Source organism: Paroedura picta, chromosome 5, assembly GCF_049243985.1.
Source record: "Paroedura picta isolate Pp20150507F chromosome 5, Ppicta_v3.0, whole genome shotgun sequence".
In the NCBI taxonomy this organism is placed as follows: Eukaryota; Metazoa; Chordata; class Lepidosauria; order Squamata; family Gekkonidae; genus Paroedura; species Paroedura picta.
This window is the reverse complement of record NC_135373.1, coordinates 109105856-109122638: the sequence shown is the minus strand read 5'-3', so window position 1 is coordinate 109122638 and position 16783 is coordinate 109105856. Positions and strand designations below refer to the sequence as shown.

The 16783-nt window shown below is 46.7% G+C and overlaps 1 protein-coding gene across 2 annotated transcripts in view; it reads left to right on the top strand.

Annotated features, from left to right (window-relative positions):
- Positions 1–6058: 6058 nt before the first annotated feature.
- BRAF (B-Raf proto-oncogene, serine/threonine kinase) overlaps positions 6059–16783 on the top strand; it is a 62304-nt gene continuing 51579 nt past the window's right edge. Inside the window, exon 1 of one of the 2 annotated variants that reach the window (XM_077339859.1) lies at positions 6059–6433. In XM_077339859.1, the coding sequence (XP_077195974.1) occupies positions 6302–6433 (132 nt within the window). In that variant the 5' untranslated portion in view covers positions 6059–6301. The remainder of the gene's footprint in view (positions 6434–16783) is intronic. The other variant, XM_077339860.1, reaches the window with a different exon arrangement.

The window sequence follows — 16783 nt, the reverse complement described above, 5'->3', positions numbered from 1 at the left end:
AACGCTAGAGGGCGTCACCCCAAGGGTCAGACATGACCTGGTGCTTGCACAGGGGATACCTTTACCTTTATTCTCTACCCATTTAAAAAGATGAGCGCTCCTTTGCTGGCCATGGTTGATGTTTGTGAGAATGGAGATTCAGGCATTGAGATATTTTGGTATTGCTTCTCGGCTATCCTGTTTCCAGAAAAATACAACTTAAAAAAAATGGATAATGGACCACCATCCCAGAATAGAGGTTTGCAAATGTGGCCCTGTACCACCTAGAATGCTGTTGACATTTTGGGTTGCCATAGCAGCCACAGTTGATGCTGAGGTGTATGCCTCGGGATTATGGGTGGGCCACAAAGGTGAACTTTTTGTCAGTAAGTAATTCCCCAGTCTCTTTATGGTATGGGGCTGGAGTGAGCATGTACTCAACAAAGTGGAAATTTTTAAGTAGAGGCTGGATAGCCATCTGACGGAGAGGCTGATTCTGTGAAGGCTTAAGGGGGTGGCAGGTTACAGTGGATGAGTGAATGGGATGTGAGTGTCCTGCATAGTGCAGGGGGGTTGGACTGGATGACCCTTGAGGTCCCTTCCAACTCTGTTATTCTACAATTCTTGCTGGAACAAATAAGTTTATTGTGCATTTGTTGGCAGCATGGGACCTGGGCAGGTAACCATACTGTTATTTGATATTTTGCCATTATACAGTTAACTGGTTGGGAAACCAAATAAAAAAACAACAGGAACCTGCTACAATAACATTCAAATGAGCCCCATCAACTATTTACAGCTGGCTTATGAGTAAAGAGATGTATTAAAGTATGTTTGAATGTACAGAAGAAACAGTCTTAATGGATATAAACCCCATTTGTTACTCTGTTAAGAAATTTGTTTTAAAAGCTTTGGTGAAGGTAATTATGGAAAGCTGCTGAGTTCATGTCGTGTCTCCCCCCCCCCCCATATATTGCTCTTTAAAGCGCTTTCTCTTGTATTGCATTAAACATTTCAAACAACAGGAGAACGTTTCTCAGGGGACCCTTGTCTATTAGATCAAACTCCATTTTTTTCTTCAGATTAAACCAAATCCATCATTTGCTAAGGCTTAGTAATCAGCAGTGACACACTCTTAGAAAAAGTCAGGTGTGTAGATGTGTTAGCCTTTTCTAAAGTCTGAAACAGAACAAAGTTTGAGTCCAGTGGTATCTTTAAGACCAACAAATTTTAAAGTAGCCAAGCAATATATGGCTAAGATTAGATTAGTTGATAAAATGTGTGAATACCAATGTCAGCACACATATAATAAAAAAGTGAATAAACAGATGCAAGAACTAAGTGATTTAGCATGTGTAGTGAGATAAGAAGCCAATATCTCTGTTAAGCCCTGGGTGTTCCATTGTTCTGAGTGTTGTAATTCAGCAATCTCTCTTTCTAGTCCTTTCCTGAAATTCCTTTGTAATAAAACAGATACGTTGAGGTCCCCAACGTAGTGTCCTGAGTGTATGTAGCAGCAAAGTTGGCAGTGGGGTTTCCTGCAAGTTCTAGTACCAGTTCATGGGTGAGGAGTTGTTTAAGACTGGGGGCTGTGAGCAAGAAAAGTTTCCCCACCCCAAGTACTTGTGAAAGAAAACTGCCATTATCCAGTAGACATTGTAAGTTGCTGATGATGAGTTGAACTGTTTTGAGTTAACAGCTGTATTTGACCACTAGTGGTATTCTGTTATTGTCTCTTTTGGGACAGGCTGTGGGTAGAACCTCAGTTACTAGATGATCAAGGACAACATATTTTGGAAAAGGGCCCAGGAGATTCAGAAAAGTTCAGATCTGAGTACTGGCTTCTGCCACATTGGCCTTCTCTTAAATCTTAGGCAACTGCATGATAGAGAGATTGCCATTCCATTATTCTTGGGAATGGCCTGCCTGAGGACGTTAGGAAGGCCCCCATGCTTCTGCCTTCCCACAAGCTGTGCAAAACAGAATTGTTCAAGAGGGCATTTCTATAAAAGTTACCAGGTTGCCAGGAAGTATATTGCAATGGAATGGTTCAGGATGGGGCTTTTTACACAGAATGGAGCTGTGGACTAAACCATTACATACAGTGTGCCAGTTTGGTGTAGTGGTTAAAAGCGGCAGCTTCTAATCTGGAGAGCAGAGTTTGATTCCCCTCTCTTCCACGTACTGCCAGCTAGACTTTGGGCTAGACACAGTTCTGTTAGCAGTTCTCACATAGCAGTTCTGTCAGAGCTCTCTCAACCCCACCGGCCTCACAGGGTATCTGTGGTGGGGAGAGGAAGGGAAACTGATTGTAAACTAATTTGAGACTCCTTTGGTAGGTGAAAAGCAGGGTATAAAAACTAACTCTTCTTTTTCTAGTCTTCTTATGTGTTCACTGTTTAGCATTGTGTAACATGACATCTAATACTTTTAGCTTTGTTTCAAATTTCTATAATCCTAGTCCTATCTCATTTCTTATGAAATATCTCGTCCTATTGATTGCATTACTTTACACTATGTAATGCACCTTGAGTACTGGTGAGAAAGGCAGACTATAAATAAACTAAATTAAAAATAAAGAAATACCTGAATAGAAGAATTGAATACAGAGGGGGATTATGCTATATCAGAGATTAGGTGAATACGAGGGTTTGTAGAATGCATTTCAAGAGAGTTCAAGAAACGGATTTCAAGATCATCAGTGAAAATAATAGGGAAAGCCAAAGTCTTGCATTTCTTTCTTCTGCTTTTCTACCATAACTCTTGCATGCAATGTGTATACTGCGGAAGTCATTTGGGGCTTCTTGTGGGTGAAATCCGTGAGTTTGGCTGCATGCTTCACATTAGCTGTGGGGAAAACAGAAGCATGGGGCACTAAGTTCTTAACTCAAATTACCTCCAAGCAGTGAGTCCAGAGCGATCCTCCTTCATGCCCATGCTGTGGTGCACAGCGGGCATAATATGAGTCAGGAAATCCACAGGCATAGCTGCAGTGATCAGGCAGCAATTTCTATAGTCACAGTGGTGTTGATTCAAACTGATGCTCTCCTGAGACTCGCTGACTGTGCCATCTGTTTTGTCATCCACGTGACAGTCTCTGTGGGGATGGGCAACACACACTGGGCAGACTGGCCCACATGGGATGAACGTGTGCGAACCACACAGCCCATAGTAACTTATCTCACAGGTCACCTAAGAAGTTTCATAACTGTGCCGCAATTCAATGCCCAGCACAATAGAGCTTGGATGTTGAAGCCGCCCCAAAACAACCAGCCAAGGAGTCATCAACACCACCCCCAATACCCATCTCTACCAGTTCAGGAAAGAAGACAATTGCTGTGCTTTCAAAAGGGAAGAAACAAAGGGACACCAGCCTCTAGATCAGCCATTTTCAACCTTTTGGCCATGGAGGTACACCTGAAATATTTTTCAGGCTTTTTCAGGCTTCCAGGTACCATGGAAGTGATGTCAGCTGGCCGTGCCCCCTGCACACTCCCCATACACAAATAAAAAGAAACATTAAAAATAGCCCCCCATCTCCTCACCCCACCACACTTTGCCTGTGATGCCCCATATGCAAATAAAAATATAAGATAAAATGAAATATACTGCCCCCTACTCAAGACAGCCCTGACACCCAATAGCACAGGGGTAGTCAACGTGTGGTCCTCCAGATGTTCATGGACTACAATTCCCATAAGCCCCTGCCAGCAAATGCTGGCAAGGGCTCATGGGAATTGTAGTCCATGGACATCTGGAGGACCACAGGTTGACTACCCCTGCATGAGAAGACCCACTTAGCCAACTTACCCCAGTCCCAGGGGAAGAAGCAGCACTCCTGTAGCGGTGGCTTTCAGCTCCGTATGGCCACCATCTTGGAATCCCCCATGTGAGATACATCTGAGGGGCTCTCGAGATACACTATTGTATCCCGGTACACTAGTTGGGAAACCCTGCTCTAGCTCCTAAGTTCCAGCAGCCTGTACCCACCCCCCTTGGAGGGATGCTGAAGTGACATCTGTGACTCTAAAGTTAGACTAGTTATTAAAGCGTTCTACTTTCTTTTTTAAGCTCTGTTCCTGTCCTTTGTACTATGCTATCCATTTTCCTTATGTACTGCGCTCTAGATTGTGAAGCCGTGCTGTAGTGAATAAAGTTTTTTCTCTTTTTAAGGAAAAAAATAGCTGTTCTATACCTTCACATCTTGCATACCAAATCACAAAATCCATTCCAGAAACTGCCTCAAGTGTACCTCACTTGAAGCATGTGCAACCCTGGTGGTCAGCCCATCTCTCAAGAGGAATCTCCTTCACTGTGTTGTAATAGTATGATCTTATGGTGGTTGTGCTATAAGAAACAGGAATGTCACTTGCCAGGTGAGACCTGGGGATCCCGTTCAATTACAGCTCATCTCCATACTATTTATTTTTGTACTGGGGGCCAAGCCCATTGCATTCACGAATACAACCGGCACTAGATGGTGATGGAAGAACTCACCCTCCCTTCAGGACCTGGAAATGCAACAGGCGGCTGTTCTCTGGTTGGCCTCTCTTTCTCCCTAGGATCTGGAAAGGCTGCAGGCAGGTGTGTCCCTGGCCATGTGGCTTGGTCATCTAGGGGCCCTCCCAAGGAGCCCCAAGGCCCACGGGCTGGAGGCGGGCAGGGAACTCACCAGCAGGGACACTTAATTTATTTCTTGGTGACTATAAATACTGTAAGCAGAAAAATCTTGTAAATTTTCTTTTAACCAGAATGGTTATTATGACTAATTGGAAGATTGTTAATAATTCTTGATTGGAAAACTAGAGTTCAAAAATATATAAAAACTAATAATATTAGAGAAGATTGAGGTGCAGTTAAGGAATTACAGGAGACTCTTATTAGGTATCTAAGTAAATTTCCGGACTCTAATATCTGTAACTCTCCGTTATAATAGTATTTTATACATTACGGTGATGAAGTGAGAGAAGTTTGGAATTTGAATATGTCTATTAAGCTTAGATGGTGGTTTCATCTCCCCCTTCTCCTTGTGTATCCTGTGTATCTTTTTTGTTGTTCATGTTTATTTTATTAAATAAAAAATCTTTTTTAAAAAACGAAATACTAATATGTCCTCACTTTAGTAATGCATTATTTTGGATGGGAATTTCACGCAAGAAATTAAAAGGACATTTAATTCATGCAGGTAAGTGCTTTGCACACACAAGAAACTTGAAAGCACTTAATACACTCACACTTTCTGAAGACTGAAAAATATACATAAATGCTCTATAAGCATGGCCTAATTGTTATTATAACTCCCACTCTTTTGACTAAAATAACACAGAAGTCTAGGTGTGCATGCACACAAAAACTGATTGAATAAAACTTCGTGGGTTTTAAAGGTACCGCTAGACCAAAACTTTGTTCTCCTTCTGCAGACCCACATGGCTAGCCACCCAAACATTTTTGCAGTATTTCATGAGTCAACAGCTCACTTCATCAGATACATGGCGTTTTCATCCTGGACAAAATCTGTCGAGGTGGCTCCTGCTCATTATAGATGTCATGCACCTGATGAAGCGAGCTCTGATTCAGCAAAGCTTTTGCAGGGATAGACGTTGCTCATCCTCCAGGTACGACTGGAGTGTTTGCTGCTGCCCCAGACGAAACACCCTGTCCGTCTCTGCAGCTCCACTGAATCCTTTGCAGCGCCTGTGCCTGCTGCGAGAAGCACGCCTGAGCAGGGCAGTTTTAAGTGTTTTGGAGAAACGTGGGGGGTGTAAACTTGAGTGTTCCCAGGCTACTTTCTAATGTCATTTTCGCATTTGGAGCCGCCTTTGACCGCGGCTGACTGGACTTTTCTTTGTTGAAAACCCGCATCACTGCTCCTAAACGTCACGATTCCTTGCTTTGCAAAGCCGGGATAAAAGCGACAGAGAAGCGGGGGGCGGAGCCCTGCCGACAACAGCAGCTCGAGGGCGAGGAGGGGTCAGAGGGCGTGGCGCCGCAGTTCCACGCCCCCCGGGTTCCCTAGGTGACGCGCGGGCGGGGGGCTCGCGTCATGACGTCAGGGTGTTTCCCGGTGACGTCCGCGCGGGCATGCGCGGTGGCGGCGGCCCTGGGTGACGTCACGGCCCTGGTGTGACGTGAGGGCCTCCGGGAAGCCTCTGGCGGCGGGTTCGGCGGCTTTCCTCCCCTTCCTCCTCCTCCCCTCTCCCCACGCTCCGCTACGGGTCGCGGCTGGGGGCGGCCGGGTCGTCAGGGGCGACACGGCTCCCCCGCCCCTCCTCCTCCCTCCTCCTCCTCGGCCCCCTCCCCCTCCCCAGCCCTCCGAGCCAAGATGGCGGCGCTGAGCAGCGGCGGCAGCGCCGAGGGGGCCTCGCTCTTCAACGGGGACATGGAGACCGAGCCGCCGCCTGGGGCCTGCTACGCGGGGGGCAGCGCCGGCGGAGACCCCGCCGTCCCCGAGGAGGTGAGGCTGGCGGCAGGGCAGGGCCGACCCGGCCACCCGGGACCCTCGGCTCAGGCGACCGGGCGCGCTGCTCCGGCGGTGGGGGGGGGGATGGTCTGCCGGGGAAGGGCAGCCGAGGGCCGGGGGGTGCGTGGCTGGCGGAGGGACGGGGGTGGGGGGGGGGAGGCGAAGAATCTTCCCCGTCCCCCTGCCTTGCCTGCCTGGGGCAGCCTCGGGTGCAGGTGGAGGTTTCCCCAGCAGCGAGGCAAGCGGCATCACCTGCTCATGGCAGCGCCTTCGAGTTCCTGCTGCTGCTGCTGGAGGCACAGGCGCCGCGGCCCGCCGATAAGTTGGCAACCCAAGTTGCTGCTGCTGGGCGAGGAGGCTGGGCAGAGGCACCATTCGGGGTCTCTTCTCCTCCCTCTCCCTTCCCCCGGTCCTGCTGCTTTGCTTGTTGTACCCCTTGGGTGCCTGGCGGGCAACTCCCCCCTTCCCCATTTGGCATTTCGTTTCGCACAATTTTGGGGTTTATTCTGCAGGCCACTTGCTTGTCGGGGTAAATGAGCTGCGACTGAAAAGTTCCACCAACGCCCCCCCCCCCCGCCGCAGCCCAGGGCGAGCTCTCTCTGGAATTAACGGGGTCCCTGGGGGGGTTAAGGGAATCCAGTGCATGAGGGAGAAGACAAGGCATCTCTGCAATCCCTTGGGGCGGGGAGAATAAATTTATGTTTCTTTTGCAGAGATTGGCTTGCTTGTGCTTTGACGGCGCCAGTTTGTACAGCCGTCTGAGTAGGTGGGTCGGGTGGTTACCCTGCCAAGACAGAGGTGTTGAAAGCTCCCTGTGGATTGTATTTTTTAAAAAATCAAACAGGGTCACATGGCCTGTATGAACAGCGCTTGGGCAAGGATGGGCCTGTGGGCTTTGTTAGGCTCCTTGTTTGGCAGTGCAAGAGAATCATTTCTTGCACCCAAATTAATCCCTGGTGCAGAAAACTGCATTGATCTCTGATGCTTTGTGCCGCGAGCAAGGCCACAGTCTTTATTCACGTGATTTGGTTTCATAAATAAATATTTCTCAAACATCTTGTAGGGGCAGGGATGGGGCGAGATGATTCTTACAAACATATGATCTGAAGATACATGCAAATGTGGCCTGCTGAGTTATCACTGGCACGTGCTTTTTATAGAGATGCTGAGTGAGAATTGTCGTATTCAGAACTGTACTGGATCTTTTTGTGTTGCAGATTGGAGGCTCTCTGACAGGACTCTTGTAGCCTTTGTGTTTTATGCACAAAAAACATGGAAGGCAAGAAATAAGAGTTCCATGACTTATTCTGACTTCATAGCTATAAACTCGCTTTGGTGTCAAGGTACTTAAAACTGTAGGGCAAGATAATGTCACCTTAGAGAATGTCTAGTACACTTCCTTAAGTGTTCTTGCTTTTTGCATTCGTTCAGTCTTTTGCACTTTACATAATTATTTGTAATATTGAGATGAGGTGTTGTAGACCTGTGTCTTTTAGGATATCTTTAGGATTTAGAAGAAATCCATGGCTGACAGCAGCTACCTATATTTTAGTGAGCAGACAATTAGAATATTAGTGGTATCTTTTTCTGTCTTTCTCCTGCAGTATATTTCTAAGGATATATTCTCTCAGGTAGACTAAGTTTGTTTGTGTTGTACAACTGTGGTCCCCAACCCTCGGTCCGGGCATCGGTATCGATCCATGGATCAGTCGGTACCGGGCCGCAGCTCCTCCTCGTCCTCCTCCTCAGCTGCTGCCTCAGGGGCTGCCCTGCCACTCGGCCACTGGCTAACTTTTGGTGTTCTCCAGCGGCCGCCATCACTGGGGCTCCCCCTCGGCATGGCACTGCGCAGCTGCTGCTGGCAGCGCCCCCCCAGTGGGCGGCGGGAAGTCAGGGGCACTGGCGGGAAAGCAAGTGGAGCAGAGGCACAGGCGATGATGTCCCTCGGCAAAAGACTACTCCCCCGGGGGCCTCAGTAAAATTGTCAAGTGTTGACCGGTCCCCGGTGATATAAAGGTTGGAGACCACTGTAGAGAGGACTGATGTAATGCCATAATTGTAGCAGTAAGTCTCCCATTCAGATCACACCTCTGCCACGAGCTCACGAAGAGTCTTGGGTAAATCTCTGTCTTCCTCAGCCTTAGTCTGTGCCTTCAGAATGGCATTCTTACCTTAGAGTGCTGTGGTTGGGATTGTTAATTTTCATGTAGTACTTTATTCTAAAGGGGGTGTGCATGTGCATACTATACACATTATGTATAGGGAAGAAATCTGGAGGTAGGACCCGAAATGCAGACGACTGTCTCATTAAGGAGTAAATACAATCACCCATATGTTTTTAATGTACATATGCATGCAAAGACTTGCCCGTAGTAACAGTTTCATGCTGATGGCTGGCTGCTCTGCTACAGTTTGATAATAAGTATTCTATGTAAGAATCTACTCTCATTACTATTGCTAACCATGGATTCCTGATAATCAAAGATGCTCATAAGGCTTAGTGAGGATAGTTTCCCCCAGGTATTCACCAGGTATTGGAGACAATCAGAGTTGTCCTGCTTCAGAATACAAAACTTCCTTTTGTCTGTCATTACTAATACCATTGATACCTGTGTTTCCAATGGAATTTTTGGTTTTAAAGCCTTGTGAACTAGAAGCGTCTGCTGTATATTGTGGCAAAGAATTATTTACTTGTATGAGTCAAACGAATATTTATTGGCTGTATGAAATGCTGTCAAGTGACAGCCAACGTATGGTGAGCCCCTTAGGTTTTCAAGGCCTCTGCATATCAACCCAGGTGGTCTCCCGTTCAAGCATTGACTAGAGCTGCCCCTGTTTGGCTTCCAAGATTGGGCTAGCCATTAGTTAAATTATATTGTTTAGGTGGAACTGGGAACTTCTGTAAGCTTCTTTGGATCCCTTGGGGGGGGGGGGGAACCAGCACAGAAATACCCAAGTACATAAATAAAGAGAATGTTTTCTTCTGGACTTAACAATAATACATTTTACTGAATGACCCCAAGGTCTCTTTTAAGAGTAAGGTGTTTTTTTCCCCCTACACTATAATTTCCCTCTGATTAGACAAACTAGGGAGGGGGAGGGACAGTGAACAGGTTAACATAAACAAATGAGTTAAGTGTGAACATCTTGGTAAGGGTGGTAGTATTAAGTTTCAAAATGCGTAGGCAATAGGGAAATCTTTTCAGGCTGGGTTTAGAGATAGCAACAGGGAAGCATCTGATAAAAGAAAGATGCTGCCCAACAGGCATTATAATAACGAGTAGACTCACATGGAGTGGTGTAAATGGGGTGGGGCCAGTGCCAGATTTCTAGGGCCCAGTGTAGCCTCAGAAAGCTAAGCAGGGTCGGTCCAGATTAGTGTTTAGATGGGAGACCTCCAAGGAAGTCCAGGTAGGAAATGGCAAATCACTTCTGAATGCCTCCTGCCTTAAAAATCTTTCAATGCACCATAAGTCAGCTGCAACTTGATGGTACTTTCCAACACCACCATTTAACAAGAATTGATTAAGCTTTGTTTGAGAGCCTGTTTGTAAAATAGCTGTTTTTTTCTTTACATTTCCTGTGGCCCTAATTATATTCACTCCAAAATATCTGAGTTCTTTGCCCCACTGGCGGCACGATCCTCTCTGTTCAGCTTGAGTTTCTTGCTTCTGCATTGTGAGGTGGGTTTTGTTGTTGTTGTTTGGCCACTGTTTTTCATGAGTGGAAATCAGTCTTAGTTTTACTATCCGTGTTGTTTGCTGGCTGACCGTTTTCTAGTAGCATTTAAGGATTTTTAAAGTCCTGAAAGGATTATTGAACTTGACATGCTGTGATTTTTACCTTGTGTCATTAGTTTGTGTTTTCCAAGGAAGTTCTGCTGATCTTCTATTTAGAGGCTGTGAATGGCTTGCTTAGACAGTGGATGGGGTGATAGCACCATGCTTTGATTATGCATTGAGATCCAGTCAGGGTTTTCTTAAAAAAAAACATGCAAGTTGAAGATATGTGCTCTCCATGGCATTTGATTTGTTTAATCCAGGGGTAGTCAAATTGTGGCCCTCCAGATGTTAATGGACTACTATTCCCATGAGCCTCTGCAAGCGAATGCCTAGGATTGGATGGAATATATAATATTTAGTCCCGTGCCTTGGTTGAGGCCTATGAAAGCCAAGCCTTGGGGCTCTGCTGATCCAAGTGCTCGATGGGCAGTAGTGTTTTTGCAGTTCCCAGTTGGCAACAATCACAGGAGCTTTGACTGGGCTTTGCTAACCCACCTTATGTGGCTAGTGAGTTGCAGGGGGCATGGTGTGTTACAAACTGTGCAGACTTTGTGCAGTCTTGTTGTATCTTGGAGACGTGAAAAGCAGCCAGTGCTGAAAATGAGATATTGGGTATGGAGAAGCAAGTTGCTGAGGGGCTGAACGCTTCATAGGCTATCTTCTGTTAGAAATAATTGTCTGCACTTGACAAAGCCCGCAGAACAGCTGAGCAGTCTAGCAGTGTTGTCGATTGAAAACTGTGTCGCTTGCCAACTCAGCTTGAAAAAGAGAACATTTCTCTGGAGAAAAAAAAATGTAAAGTGACTGTCAGACTGGCAGGCATGTTCGTTGGAGGAAAATGGTCTGTTCTCCTCCCCATTACTTCAGTAGTTAAAGTGACAGGGGAGGAAAGGGAGAGCATGTAATTATTGATGCACCCATTCTGGACAAGGCCAATATTGCCATTGAACGAGATGGATGACATTCAATAGGATGTCACCTGCTTAATTACAGTTGAGTTTTGATAAATAGGTTATATGAAAGCTGCACTATTTGCATGCCAATAAGATAGCTTTGAAACAAATAACACACCTTGTTTTTAGTAGATGATGATGGCAATGCATTTATTTATGTTAGCAGGCACCATATTATAAGAGGCATTCCTTTTTGCGAGAGAAGGAATGCCTCTTCCAAGTTAGCTCCCCTACCTGTTTCTTTTATAAGGAGTTGCCCCTGGCTAGTATTTGGGTGGGAGACTTCTGCGGAAGGCAGGCAATGGCTCTCCTGAGCCCCCGGGGAGGGCGGTATATAAATATAATAACTAAATAAATAAACCACCTCTGAATGTCTCTTGCCTCAGGAACCCGATAGGGTCACCATAAGTCAGCTGTGGCTCGACTTCCCTTTCTGCCACACCTCCGGTATTTAAGGAATGAATACAAGCTGCCTTGTTTAACTGAAGGTATCTTTTCCATCGTCGGCTATAACGTATTGAGTAAACGTTACAGCCCAGGTATTCAGCATATAAACCCTGCCAGCTTATAGTCTCTACACAATTAAATGTTGCCCATGGTTGAAATCAGTTTTGTTAACTAAAAATAAACCCACCCTTTGTGTTGAAAATAGAGGCATCATTACTGGCTCAGCACCAGCATTCCACAAGCGGACTTGCGAGCGGCGAGCGTGTTTTTGTTACCTTGGCAAGTTGGAAGCCGTGGCCAGGAGGCTGCACAGGCTCTTGCCTTGGCCGCCAGCCCACGCACAGCCATTGCCGGCGCCGGCAAAAGCAACAAAGCCAGCAGGCTGATTGCAGGGGCAGTGGGTGTGGAGGTGGGAATTGACTAGTGTCCCACTGCTCTCAAGAAAGGAGGTGGCTGCTCAGCCTACTGCTTGGCCTCCTTTATCCGTTGTCACCTCCAAGAAGGTGGCCACTCCTTCCTGCCCTATGAAGGTCGGAACGCTGCTGGCGGAGAAAAGAGTGCTGTAGCGCAGGGGTAGTCAGCCTGTGATCCTCCAGATGTTCGTGGACTACAATTCCCATGAGCCCCTGCCAGCAAATGCTGGCAGGGGCTCATGGGAATTGTAGTCCACGAACATCTGGAGGACCACAGGTTGACTACCCCTGCTATAGCGGACCTGCGTAACAGTAGATGCAGTGGATGGGAATTGGGAGGGGGGGATAGGGATGATAAGTAAGCCGCCTGAAATCTCCTTTCCTTTCTTATCCAATCATCTGGTGACTTCAGGTTGTGATTCCTCACCTGAAAAAAATGAAGACCCTTTCCTCCTCCCCAACCTGTAGCCTTTCTCCCTCTTTTCATGTGACCCAAGGAAAGTTTGTCGCAAGGTTTTCACCTCTCTCTATCGCCACCATCTTCTGTAATTTGCCTCGCGTGTTTCTGTATTTTGAGACGCGTTTCTTCTTGATTGTTTTCCCCTCCAGCCCGAAATCTAATGCTCTTTTCCCTCTCCTCCATTTGCACCCTCATCTTGCCACCCCCAAATTTGCCTCTCATCTTCTCAGTTTTTAGCTATGTTCTTTATTGCAATTTAGAGTTCCTTATCTGAATCCTCATTCTCTCCTCATCCCTCCTTCTCATGAAAGCAATTTCTGACTTCCATTTCTTATCAGTTTATGTTTTCCTGTCTCTCTTTCTCCCTCATTTGTATCCTCTTCTTACCCCCCCCCCCCGCACCTTTTTAGCTTTCATTTTCTTTTCATTTCAGTAAAAGATTTCTCATCTGGATCATCATTTCCTCCCCATCCCTTTGGATGCAATTTTGGTTCTGATTTTTGTACAGCGGTTTTGCTCCATATCTTTTCATTTGGGGACGTCTTAATTTCTCTCGGCTTTTGTCCCTCTTTATGAGGAGGGAACACCTTCTGCTAATGAAAGGAAACATTTGATCTATTCATCATCAAACTTTTCTTCCCCTTTTCTTCCAAGAAACTCAGGCCAGCCTGTGTGGTTCTCAATAGTCTCCTGAGATGAGTCGAACTGAGAAAAAGACTAGTCCAAGGTCACCTGGAGAGTTTCTGAGGATTTAAATGACAATCTCTGCAGCCCTATTCAGATACTTTTAAGTACAGTAGGTCATCACCAGATCTCAACAATAAACAGAACCAGATAATTAGACATTCAAGCACTTTTGGTCACTCACAAGATCTAACAAGAGGTCATGTTGCCTGTTTTAGGGATGTGGGTAGGGAAAATATTACCTTGTGACAATGATGCAAGCACACTTGGTGAGTACGGTGGTTGCTGGCTTAAATGACCCCTTGAAAATGAAAGTTGAAGGAGTGTAAGAGAATATTGCTACAAAATCATTACATTCCCCCCCTCCGTGTTCTCGGGGGGGGGGTTAGTTGCAGAAATTGAAATGCTTGTGGTAAGCAGATTTTATTTTTCAAGCCTTCTACTTTGTTTAAAGGCATAGTTTGCTGTAATAAATTCTCTTTAACAACATCTGGCAGGCGTTCTTTAAGGGTTTGGCTCTTAACTCTTTGTGTAGTCTTGAGTTGTAACTAACCCCTAGTGAGCCTGTTGGAAACTGGAACGTGCATTTGTAAAAACTGCCATAAGCTGCTCTGAGCTTTGCGGCACATAAATCAAATAAATAAACCAGCCAGGACTCTCAGGGCAGGCTAGATATATGTAAATAAAGTCAGTGGTGGGAGACCCAGAATTAATCGGGTATCATAAATATTGCAGGCAACCGCTCCATGCATGCACAGAACTCTTTTTATGTCATGTGTGTGAGTGTTTTCCTTGAAGACTAGAAAACGTAGTTGATGCCAAAGACGATCATCCCCATCGTGATGCTTTTTAAGCAAGCATTTTTGTGCTGGATTTCTTGAGCAAGGATGTGGGAAGAGGCATTCTCAGTGACTGGAAACTTGTTAGAGAAACTTCAAGAACCATTATTATAAATATCTATCTGTCTTGGTTAGTGGGTAGAGTACTGGTCCCCAACCTTTTTATCACTGGGGACCGGTCAACACTTGACAATTTTACTGAGGCCCGGGGGGGGGGTAGTCTTTTGCCAAGGGATGTCGCTGCCACCAGAGCCCCTGCTCTACTTGCTTTCCCACCACCCGCTGGGGGCGCTGCCAGCAGCAGCTGTGCAGTGCCACGCCGAGAGTGAGCCCCAGCCATGGTAGCCACTGGAGAGAACTAAAGGTGAGCCAGCAGCAGAGTGGCAGGGCAGCCCCCGAGGCAGCAGCTTGGGAGGAGGATGACGAGGATCCGCGGCCCGGGACCGGTCCCCGGACCGGGGGTTGGGGACCACTAGAGTAGAGGACTTTTAAAAATGATATGTTAACAGTCTCATTGAATTTTAATACCTTTTACATTAGCTGCCCTAAACCTTTGGAGTTGGGATGAGCTATAAATTTAAATAGGTGATATTAAAAATTAAATATTTTTAGCTTTGAGATGCTCAGGTTAATGACGCTTTGGCCTCTAGTCCATAGATCTGATCCTTGACATATTTCCTCGCCACAAGTCTTCCATATAAATTTTGGTCAAGTGCTTATTAAGGTAATGCTGATACTTTCCACTTAGCAGCAGATGGGGGCTTTTTCACTTGTTTACTCAGTCGGCCATGTTTGCTTAAAAAAGGCCCCGCCTTCTCAAGGAAATTATGGAGACCTGTAGGTGTGACCTTGTGGTATGTGTTCATATGTGCATGCACACACTCTTCATTTGTGCACTGGGGATAGTTGGCCAGATAAGTTCTCGGAACCCAGTTGATTAAACTGAGGCTATGGTACTTTGGTCACATGATGAGAAGACGCGAGTCTCTGGGAAAGACAATAATAAAAGGAAAAGAGGAAGATTCAAGATGAGATGGATTGACTCAAGAAAGGAAGCCATGGCCCTTAGGTCGCAAGGCCTGAGAATGGCTGTCAACATGAGGACATTTGGAAGGACATTGATTCTTTTTTTCCCTTTGCTGTCAAATCACAGCTGATTTATAGCAACTCCATAGAGCAGGCCTTTCCAACTAGGATTTTATGAAACCCTGCAGTTTCTTCACAGCCCTGGAAAGCTTTCCTGAATGGGTGGGAGTTCATTCATTTTTTATATATTGTTAGACATTTATCAGGTGTTATGACCATATATGGTCATGTCAACCTACCCCCCCCCATTGCCTATTATGGGCCTGGGGGTGGGGAGGGGCCCCGGGTGGGTGTGTACACAGCTTCCCAACTACATTCTGCCCAATTGGGCCACTGCTGGGCTTTCTTGAAGCTTGAAAAATGTTTCAGGGGTTTCTCAGTGGTGAAAAAGTTGAGAAAGGCTACCGTAGAGTTTTCAAGGCAATAAGTGGTTTACCATTACCTGCTTTCACCTCTTGATTCTGGTATTTCTTGGTGGTCTCCCATACTAGCCAGGGATGACCCTGCTTATCTTCTGAAATCTAATGAGATCAGACTAACCTGGGTTCTACAGCAGTGGTCCCCAACCTTTCTGAGGCTGGGGACCGGCAGGGCATCGGGCCGCGCCCCCACGGACCGTGCCCGCTCATTGGGCCGCGGCGGCGGGCCGCGCCCACGCATCGGGCCGCGCCCACGCATCGGGCCGTGCGGCCGTTCCCTGATTCCCTCTCCCCGCCCTCCCGCAGTAAGAAGCTTCCCGGGCCGCAAGCTTGCGGCCTGGGAAGTTTTTTACTGCGGGGGGGGGGGGGGGCGTAGACGCTGCGAAGCCGCTCCGGCGGCCAGGAGAAGGCGGGCCGGAATGGCTCTTTGGAGCCTTCCCCTGGACTGACGCGGCTTCAGGCCAGCGGCAAAGGAGCAACTGCGAGCCGCGCTGCGCGCGGCTCACAGTTGCTGGCGTCAGGAATCAAAGCGCCTGCCGATTGGTCTCTCTGATTGTCTGTCATGAGGAAGGGTCCAATCTGGACCCTTCCTCATCCCGGACACATCCCGCCCCAGAACCTCTTACTGTCTTATTTAGTCCGTGGTGCCCGCGGCGCCACGGGCGGTTTACAGATGGCGCCCGCGGCGCCACGGGCGGTTTACAGATAGTGGCAGCAAGAAGGCTCTTTGAATAGTTCAGGGTGTGCTTTAAAAGTATTCAGAATACTGCGGATATTGTATGATTTTTCTTTCCATGAATTGGGTTGATGGCAGTTTGAGTTGGAGAGATTGGTGGAAGGGCTATCTGCTGAGGTTAGTGTCAGTGTTAAGCATTTTGGATTCATTAGTGGGGCAAAGAGCAAGCCCTCCCCAGAACAGTTGAGGAGCAGAACAGATAACCGTATCCAGGGCAAAAGTCATGACCGTTCCTGGCACATAGCAGATAAACAGGGCTTGATGTTTTCCTGTGGGGAAAGCCTTGAAAGCTGGAGAAGGGGTTCAAGGCATGTCTTATTTACAAGTATTTTAAAGGGTAAAGTATTAATTTGTGTTAACCCTGCACAGGGATTCCGTGGTTTCTGCTTGCTTTGCTAATTTCTCCCCCTTTTACTTAACATTGCTGTAATATTTACTTTGTCATTACTTCATTCCTTCTTGAGAAAGGGGTAAGTTAAGTTTCCTGAATTTCTTAACTTGGAGAAAACTGAATGCAGTGCAGAA